General features: G+C 54.2%; 1 protein-coding gene across 1 annotated transcript in view; it reads left to right on the forward strand.

Moving 5' to 3' along the window:
• UBE2O (ubiquitin conjugating enzyme E2 O) overlaps positions 1–8,466 on the forward strand; it is a 62,373-nt gene extending 53,907 nt beyond the window's left edge. The window contains exons 14-18 of the mRNA XM_041486515.1: positions 175–832; positions 1,718–1,854; positions 2,348–2,551; positions 3,235–3,292; positions 4,721–8,466. Coding sequence (XP_041342449.1) covers positions 175–832; positions 1,718–1,854; positions 2,348–2,551; positions 3,235–3,292; positions 4,721–5,472 — 1,809 coding nt within the window. The 3' untranslated portion in view covers positions 5,473–8,466. The remainder of the gene's footprint in view (positions 1–174; positions 833–1,717; positions 1,855–2,347; positions 2,552–3,234; positions 3,293–4,720) is intronic.
• The last annotated feature ends 1,062 nt before the right edge of the window (positions 8,467–9,528 follow it).

The raw sequence follows: 9,528 nt of genomic DNA on the forward strand, positions 1-9,528 counted from the left end.
GTTGGAAAACTGGAGGATGGGACTGTGTGGTTTCATAATCTGAGCCAGTATAGATGGAATGGGTTTAAACAGCCCAACCAATTCCAAATGGAAACTCCTTTTTCATTACTTACTTTTTAAAAGAACTAAAACTGTGCTTCAGCCTAAGTCTCGTGTAACTCTGTTCTCCTTTAGCACTTGTACAATATTGAATCAGAAATTGAGGAGTCAGACTATGATTCTGTTGATGGCAGCACCAGCGGGGCATCCTCAGAGTGGGAGGATGAAAGTGACAGCTGGGAGACAGATAATGGCCTCATGGAAGATGACCACCCAAAAATTGAGGACTTTGAGCCTGAGGAACCAGCAGCAGAGGAGGTGAAAAAAGTAGAAGAACAAGTCCAGGGAGCTGTGGCTATGGCAGTTGCAGATCTTGCTACAGAAAAAGCTGGCAAGGATGGAGCCCCAAAGAGCTTCCGGGAGCTAAAGGAGGCCATCAAGATCTTGGAAAGCCTGAAAAATATGACTGTGGAGCAGCTGCTGACTGGCTCTCCCACCTCCCCAACTGTGGAACTGGAAAAACCCACTCGAGAAAAGAAGTTCTTGGACGATATTAAAAAGCTGCAGGAAAATCTAAAGAAGACCTTGGATAATGTGGCTATTGCTGAGGAGGAAAAGATGGAAGCCATGGTAGAGACGGAGAAGAAGGAAGAAAAAGCAGAGGCACAGACACCAGTGAGGTCAGAGTGGCCCAGTGAGACACCAGTGCTCTGCCAGCAGAGTGGAGGGAAGCCTGGAGTCACCTTCACCAGTGCCAAGGGAGAAGTGTTCTCTGTGTTGGAGTATGCTCCAGGTGAGTGTGGGATACTCCGTTGCTACTCTCCTGCAGTGTTTCTTTATTCAAAACCTCTGCCTCAAACCTTTTGGATTCTGTATCCTCTCTTCCTGTTAGTCCTTTCCATAGCTCATTAACTAGAAAAGAAATTAAGCCAACTTCTGTAGCACAGTGTGTTCTGGGACCTAAGCATGGCTTCTAGATAGCATCTCCAGGCACTCCTGCACCTTCCCAAGCCTCAGAAGTGTGCTTCCCTCTTTCCCAGGGTGGTGACTAACGTTGGAGGGCTGCAGACATCAGTTGCTTTCCATTGCAGACATTTCCTTGCAAGTTGCAGGGTTTGTTCAGGCTTTTTATTTCAAGGCTGAATTGGTTGAAAAGCAGAGCAAAAACAGCTGCTGTTCTTGTGCTGGGTGTCCTTGGCGAGTGGGTGTCCTTATTCACTGGCACCAGTGTTAGTGGCCAGAAATAAAAGAGAGCATCTGGCTGTGTGGAACACTGGTGACAGTGGAGCCCAAGGTGCTGCAGCCAGGCCAGACCTGGGTGGGAAAGGTGGCCAGACTGTTGTGAAGCTGCAGGTGTGAGCCAGGGAGAGTAGGGAGCTGGGTTAAGTTTGGCAGGGAAAGGGCCATTGCTCTGTGGGATTGTCCCAGCTGTGGGAAAAGTTTCCTTGCTGGGCCACAGGGGACAGTGTTGTGTGGGACAGTGAGAACAGGAGATGCAGGTTGTGGTTGCTGTACTGTGTGGGAAATCATCTCTCCTGCCTCCTGGCTCAGCACCAAAGCAAGTTAACTCCTCTCTTCCACAAGATGCATATTACACATGGGTAGATTTGCCTTCAGGAGGAGCCTGTGGCAGTTTCCAAAGGTAGGCTGTAATTCTGTTGTCTTCCTTGTTCCACAGATTCCCATGCCTTCAAGAAAATGGAGTTCCAGCCCCCAGAAGCCAAGAAGTTCTTTAGCACCGTGCGGAAGGAGATGGCTCTGCTGGCCACCTCCCTGCCCGATGGCATCATGGTGAAAACCTTCGAGGATCGAATGGCAAGTGCCTGCTCTCAGATGCCTCTGTGGTGGTGCTGGGCTCAGCATCTGGATCCCTGTCTTTGGAATTCCCTGCTTAGCCCTAATCCTTTGCGTTAGAGCTGCAGGAATGTGTGCATCATGTGCAACAGGGCTGTAATTACCCAAAATGGCTGCTTTTGCTGCTTTTGCATTCCCTGGGTCAGGGTGGCAAAAAAGGAGCTGCTGATTGCAGGGAGGCTGTTCTGGGTGCTGAGTGGGAAGACAGCCAGCAAGGGGTTGTGTCAGCAGGGAGTAAATTTGGGATTTTTGGCCCTCCTTGAAGCCCTGTTCCAGTTGCAAAGGTTCACTTTGCTCTCAGGGTGCAACTTCTGGCGGGGGAAGGTGCCCTGAGATGTGTTGCTTGAACTGACGCTTGAAAGGGCCAAGTCAATCACATCCCCACTCTCCCTCTGTGTAAATACAGCTCTGCCAGGGTGTTTCCCAGTGCCTGACCTCCTGCCTCTCCCCACAGGATCTCTTCTCAGCACTTATCAAAGGCCCCACACGCACACCCTATGAAGATGGCCTCTTCCTCTTCGACATCCAGCTCCCCAACATCTACCCTGCTGTCCCGCCTCTGTTCCGCTACCTCTCCCAGTGCAGTGGGAGACTGAATCCCAACCTCTACGACAATGGCAAAGTGTGTGTCAGCCTCCTGGGGACCTGGATAGGGAAGGTAATGCTGTCCTCCACCTGTCCCTAGGGAGCAGGGCTTGTGCTGGGCTGCTTTTGGAACAAGTCACTGCCTACCAGACCTGAGTGACTTCTCTCTTGGGTGGTGCTTGAGCTGGAGTTTTTGGCTTTGGGCACTCCAGATTCAGGTGTCTGGAGCAGATAACTGGTGTAGTTTGGCTTTTTCTGGGTCTGTATTTGGCTCAACTGTCTCTCCTCAATGAGAAGTCTGTGGTCAGTCTAGCCATAGCAGAGATGCCAACAACAGCATGGGGTGTGCCTGTGGGTTAGGGCTCTGTCTTCCACACTGTGGACAAAAATCATGTAGTGTGGTACAAAGTCCAGCTGGAGATTTGGAATAAGCAGAGACAGGGAAATAGGTTTTGAGCAGGACAGGGCAGCTGGGAAGGGGTTGGAACTGATGGCTTGTGTGCAAGGTTACACAGTTCCAGACAGAACTGGCCTGAGGGGGTGTGGTGCTGGTAAAAAAATAACGGAGAGATGTGTTGTTGAGATGGGACACCGGCACATCACGTGCTCGTGGAGTCAGTTCCTTGTTCCTGCCGTGAGCCACAGGATGTCAGCAACAGGAATGCAGAGCAACTGGGGCCTCACTTCATCTGACAACAGTCACAGAGCAAACTGATGGTGCTTCAGCCCTTTAACGTATTTGTGTTTGCATTTCAGGGGACAGAAAGGTGGACCAGTAAATCCAGTCTCCTTCAAGTACTCATCTCCATCCAAGGTAAACGCTCCTGCCAAGCCTGTGGGGCAGGAAAAGTTAGAGGGAGGAAGGGTTGTTGGTTTATGGGGGGCTCACAATTGGGATCTGCCACCCCAGCTGGGTTAGTGCTGCCTTTTGGTCTCACCTTGCTGGACAAAGCAGTGTCCTTATCTCTGTGCTTGAGCAGTGGAAGCAGGTGCCAGCTTTTCTCATGCCCAGAGTTCTGGCTGCATCCCAGAGCTCTGACACAATGCTTTCCCTTCTTCCCACTGCAGCAGCCAAGCACAAAGTTGTCTGCTTGTTACTCTGAGCTGACAGAGGTGAGGCACTGTGTCCTCAGCCTGTTACCAAAGTTAGTAGAAGTTGCTAAACTGGGCCTCTTTTTGTCCCCACTGAGTCACCCGCCCATCCTACTTGGGACATGTTTTGCACATGATGCTGGTGTTTATGCTCCTACCAAAGCAGAGAATAATCAGGGGTGTGCCTAGACGAGCCCCAGGGCTTCCTGCCATGGGGCTTTGCTCTGCCCTATCCAGTTTGGGAGCAGACAGACTAAATCACTTAACTTCCTCATGGATGGCTTTCTGAGCAGGGAGCTCAGGCATGTGATGAGAAACCTTTAACACGGAGCAAGGGTTCCTGCTGACTGGAGGCAGCTCCTTCTCCTCTGAACTCCCACAGTCCACCTGTGTGCTCCTGTGGGGGAAGGACACCACAATAAAAGCCTTTTCTCATTTCTAAAGCCAAGGATCCAAATTTAGAAAATGAAATACTAAATGTTTTACTGGAGCAACTTGGTGTTAAGGGAAGATCTCCTCTCCTGCTGCCTGGGTTTTGAGAGACACATGATCTCCCCAGCTCTAATGCAACTTGTGGCAGGCTGCCAGCAGCCTGGCAGTGCTGGGGCTATTGCTACATACCTGTAATTTCATTAGACCAGAAGTAAGTAGGAGAAATCTTGGTAAAGGTGACTTCTCACAGTCTTCTGTGTCTCAGAACTGTAATGTCTGGTGGGACTCTGCTGGACAGAGCAGAACCTGGCCAGCTCAAAGCCTGTTGTTGCCGTCTGGCCTTTGTTCTGGTTAAGAGGAGGAGGAAAATAAAAGCTTTTGTTGTGTTCGTGGGGGTTTCTGCAGGAGGGAAGTGAAAGGAGCTGTGAAACCTCTCCCTTCCTGCCCTTTTGATCTCCTCTGCTGTTGTGTGCCCTCTGCATTGTGCTGGCAGAGGGCTGTTCTTGCCAGCCAAGGAACGTGAACACCACTCCCTGCCGAGTCTGAGGTCCCTACCAGGTCACACTGTGCTCCCCTTGCAACACCAGACCTTTGCATCCTGCAGATTTGGGGGTTCAGCCCGGCCTGTGCTTGACCCTCTTGGCAGGAGTGGACTGGCAGGGGATGGTGATTCCCGGTGTCCCTGCCTTAACCCCTCGGTGTCCCGTTCTCCCGGCAGGTCTCATCCTGGTGAACGAGCCCTACTACAACGAGGCAGGCTTCGACAGCGACCGGGGGCTGCAGGAGGGCTACGAGAACAGCCGCTGCTACAACGAGATGACGCTGATCCGCGTGGTGCAGTCCATGATGCAGCTGCTGCGCCGGCCCGTGGAGGTCTTCGAGCACGAGATCCGGGAGCATTTCCGCTGCAACGGCTGGCGCCTGGTGTCCCGCATCGAGTCCTGGCTGGAGACCAACGAGCTGGTGGAGCGCAGCCACGAACAGGCCAACGGGGCGGATTCTGCCTCCCTGTGTGCCGGCGGCAGCCTGGCCGAGAGCCCCGGGGACACGGCGGGGGCGCTGGCAGAGTGCAGCTCGGAGCAGGGCGCGGCTGCCGAACTGTCCGACTCGGCGCCGGACGCGAAGGAGGAGCTGGACGAGTCGGAGCTCCCGACCGCGACGCCCAACGCCGGCGACCTCCAACAGTACTCAGACTCGGAGAGCACAGGCCAAGCCAGGGGGGACCTGGCCAGAGACCGAACGGACGAGGGGAAGGCTGCCCAGGACTCTGCCTCGCAGCCCAGCGTGAAACCAAAGAAAAGGAGAAAGAGCTACAGGAGTTTCCTGCCGGAGAAGAGCGGTTACCCTGATATTGGGTTTCCCCTCTTCCCTTTGTCCAAGGGGTTCATTAAAAGCATCCGCGGTGTCTTGCAGCAGTACCGGGCTGCCTTAGCAGGGGCCAACATCCCAGAGTGGACAGAGGACAAATAAACCATCAGGTTAGGGACAGGCAGGTGCAGGGGAGAAGGGAAAGCAGCAGAAAGTAAATTGGCAAATGCTGTTACCAATCAACTGGCTTCTCCTTCCAGCTTTTCTTCCTCAGCTTGGTTTGTTCCAAAGAAGGTGGTAGGCCTGACTGCTCCTCTGAGGAAAGGTCGTTTAAGCATGAATAACTCTTTTCCCCCAACCCCTCTTCCTTCCCCCTGTCCCATGTACGTGCTCTTATTGCAAGTTTGACCCTGCAATGGTAAGATTTGAGACCTGCACAGAAGCAGTCTTGCAGCCACGTTCCCTCTGCACTTTCATCTTGGGGCACCTTTCCACACGAGGACTCTTCCCACCCAGCGCTACACCCAGCAGTTTGTTCTGGTGGGGTTCCAGCCAGGAGAAGGGATTGCTGTAGTTTCTGGTAATGAAGGGCAATGCCCTCCCAGTCTTTTATTTTTCTCGGCGTTCCCATGGGTTCTATGAAGTCTACCCCAGCTTATCTGTACTTAGACATTGGATTGTGTTTGCATTGGAGTTGTCTACACCACACAGAGTTGCTCTAGTCTTAGTTGTTCACCCATAGCTACAAGGTTCTTCCAGTCGGGGTTGGTAGGCAGGGCCAGAGCTCTGCACTGGCACTTGTGCTGCCCTGGGAGTGCTGCAGACTTTCCATGCAGTTCTGCAGCTTCCAGGTCAGTCTCCTGGAGGCAAGTCTAGCCATCCCCACTTCTTTTTCTCCAGAGTGAGGCAAACTTCCCTTTCCCCACCATGCATGCCTGTCTTCTAGAAGTACATGGGATTCAGGGTTCTGTCCCTGTTACTTGCTTAGGTATCCATATCTTTTGTTCCCAGCCATCCCGGCTGTCACACAGCACTGCACCCACCCTGGATCCCGGCCTCACCTGGGCAGGCAGCAGCCAGGGACCCTGGGGCCTCTTGTAGATCTGGATGAGCCTGGTGTGGCTGCTGCTCCCTCATCCAGCTGCACACGGGTGTTCAGGAGCCGTGGGAGTCAGGGTCACCCCAGGAAAGCTGTGTCATGGCGAGGCCCTGTTGTGGCAGCACCAGTTTGTGCTGGTTCCTGTGCTGTTACAGCAGCTGTTTTGGGCTATTTTCAGCTCCTTGCCTTGCCAGCTGTTTCCCATGGTGGCCTGATTGTGGCCAGCAGCACTGTGGGCCCAGCACTTCCCATCCCTAACCCCAGCCATGGTGCTGCTGGAAAGGAAAACACGTGGTGAGGGCAGCCTGTGTTTCACAGCCTGAGCTGGTGACCATGAGCACTTTGAGGCAGTGACTTGCCAGAGTCCCCTGGTCAAGTCCCCTTCCTGAGGCCTCTGGTCCAGTGTGCACACACCTTCACTTGGAGCTGGGCTGTCACACTCCAGCCCTGCTGCCTTTGCCCAGTGCTCAGGCATTGGAGAGGCACCCATGAGCATCCATGGGGAGCACAGTGTCAGGGAGAGTCCTTCCAGCAGGGCAGTGGTGCCAGGCTTCCCAGGAAGGAGTCAGGCTGAGCAGATGGCTCTGCCAGAGGTAAGGATGGAGACAAAGCTCTCCTTTGCTTTTGCTCTTGCTCAATGTGGCTGCAGTTCTAAATGCAGAACAGCAGAGAATCCCAACACGTTGGTGCAGTGCTTCTTGCTCCCAGAGCCACCAAGGGCTGCACCCAACAGCCCAAATGCACCCCCCTCCCTTCCCCCCAGCTCCTTGTGCTTTCCTGCTGCCCCCGTGATGCTCCTGAGCCAGGGGCTGGCTGCACAAAGCCCTTCTCGTGTCCCCATCCACCTCTGGGATTTTGGAAGACACGTCCTTCTGGTGCTCCGGAGGATGCAGGGCTTGGCTGTGATGAAGACCTGGGCTGCAGAGCTCTCCAGACACTGCTCTGTGGGTGCAGCAGCTGCAGCCCTGCTCCAGGAGCCCTCCCTGGCAGGTGGGAAGTCGGGCAGGTGCTGATTTGGGGTGCAGAGAGGTGCTGGGAGCCGTGGGTGGGGCAGGGCAGGCTGGAGCTGTAACCACGGCCACGTTTGGGAGTGAATGGATCCCTTTGAGCGGAGCACCGAGTGTCTCGGAGGGCTGGGGGCAAGAGGTGAGGCCACTGCTCCAGGAAGAACAGGCAGAGGCTGATTCCAGGCACAGCCATGATTAGTGATCCAGACACCCTCTGTCCCCAGAGCCAGGCTGTGGCTGCCCCATGACCCACAGGACCAGGGATGGAGGGAGGGAGAAACCCACAGGGGATGGAGGAGCTGTTGAGTTCCCCTTTTTCCCTCCTTTACTCTGCAGCTTTCATCTCACAGGGCAGGCACCACATCCTCCCCTTTGCCCAAAAAGTCTCTGATCCTACACAAGAGCTTTTGCACAGGCTGGGCTCCCTCTGAGGAGGTGGATGTTGGCCTTTGGAAGGGGACACTGCTCCCCCCGGCGCCGCTCGCTCTCTGCAGCTGTCCCAAACCCAAGCGTGCACAGAGGTTTACAAATTTTCTAAAGCTTTTGATAATGTGAAGCTCCTGGGTGATGAGGTTGGTGGTGAGCACACTGCAGCTATGTAATTTTTTGTGTATGTATGTAATATTTAAGGGTAACAAAATTTAAAAGGCTAAAACCTTAAAAAAAAAAATTTTAAAAACACACAAAAGCCAAAGCATGATGCATATTGTTAGCCTTAAAACTGGCTACACGACTGTGTGATGTACAAATGAGAGCAGCCTGTAACTGTTTTAAGTGCTGGGGAGGGGGAAGAAGCATTACAAAATCAGTTTGTAGCCTTGATTCTGTACAGTATTTAATGAATTTAAAAAAACAAACCTGACTATTGAGGCCATGCTTAGAGGTGTGTCGTTCACGTGCAGATGTGGATGCTTGGTTGCTTATGATATATGTATAAAGTGCTGTGTGACCATTAAAACTTTTTTTACCTGCAGATTTTTTTTGTTTGGCTAACCAAGGTGTAATAAAGGAGGGAAGATGACTTGCCATTAAATTTTGCCTCTGTGAGTAGATCTGTGAGTTGTCTCTTTCTTTCCCCCACCACCCCCTGCCACTCTCCTGGCACTTGCCCCTCTCCAGCGCATCCCTGTGCCAGCCTCGGGGCTGGACAGGGTCCCGCTGGCTGAAGCCAGGCCGATGAGTCCAGAGGGATCCAGGCAGGTCTGGCAGGGAGGGGCTGCCTCTGCGGCTCTCCATAAACTGTTCCCCAAGACACTGATGTGCAGAGGGCATCTGTCAGGCTGGGATTTATTTTGTTTTCTGTGCTCCCTGCTGCTGCCTGCTGCTTGCGGGTGGCTCAGTGTGTGCCCCTGCACAGCTTCTGGTGGCCCTGCTGCTCATAGCCAGACTCAGGCAAAAAACCCTTTTGCAGCCCCCCAGCTCCTCACCTCAGCACACAGGTAAGGGTGTGATGGATGGGGCTGGCACCTGCCGGGTGCTGCCGGAATCTGGAGCGCTGCTGTGGGGTCGGGAGTCCTGACTTACATTTTGTCCTCCCTGCAGGACCCTCGAGGTGCCGGTGCGCGGCACGGGCAGTGTCTCGGTGTGCTGGCGTTGTTCGCAGCACCCTCTGCCCCCTCCCTCGGTCCCGGGAGCAGGGCCGGGGGCTCCCCGCCAGGAGCCCGCTGCTGCCGTCCAGCAGGTTTTGGAAGCAGATGGGTGATGGCAGAGCGGCGCAGCGAAACCCGGGCAAGGGAAGGCAAGGGCAATCCCGGCCAACCTGCTGCTGAAAGCCGCGCAGGACCCCGGGAGGAGCCTGCGGGGAGCCTTTCAGGGGCTGTGAGCCCGAACGGCTCCGCTCTGCTGCTCCGTGTGCGGTGAGAGACAGCGAGAGCTCTGAGCGCATCCCCTGCCATGGGCTCTCCCTCCAGCAGCTCAGCAGGGTTAGAGAGTTATTGCTCAGCCTGGTTCTACACCTGGCCCGATGCCACGGGGGAAATAACTTTATTTTGGGAGGTGGTTCCCAGCTGCTGCCTGCCCTGCTGGCTCAGGAACAGGGCTCCTCTCCATGAGCAAGTGAGGCCATGGCGGGAGGACAATCGTGCTCTTCTTTCCCGGATCGGCCATCCTAAT

Source organism: Pyrgilauda ruficollis, unplaced genomic scaffold (assembly GCF_017590135.1).
Source record: "Pyrgilauda ruficollis isolate IOZ18807 unplaced genomic scaffold, ASM1759013v1 scaffold77, whole genome shotgun sequence".
Taxonomy (NCBI): Eukaryota; Metazoa; Chordata; class Aves; order Passeriformes; family Passeridae; genus Pyrgilauda; species Pyrgilauda ruficollis.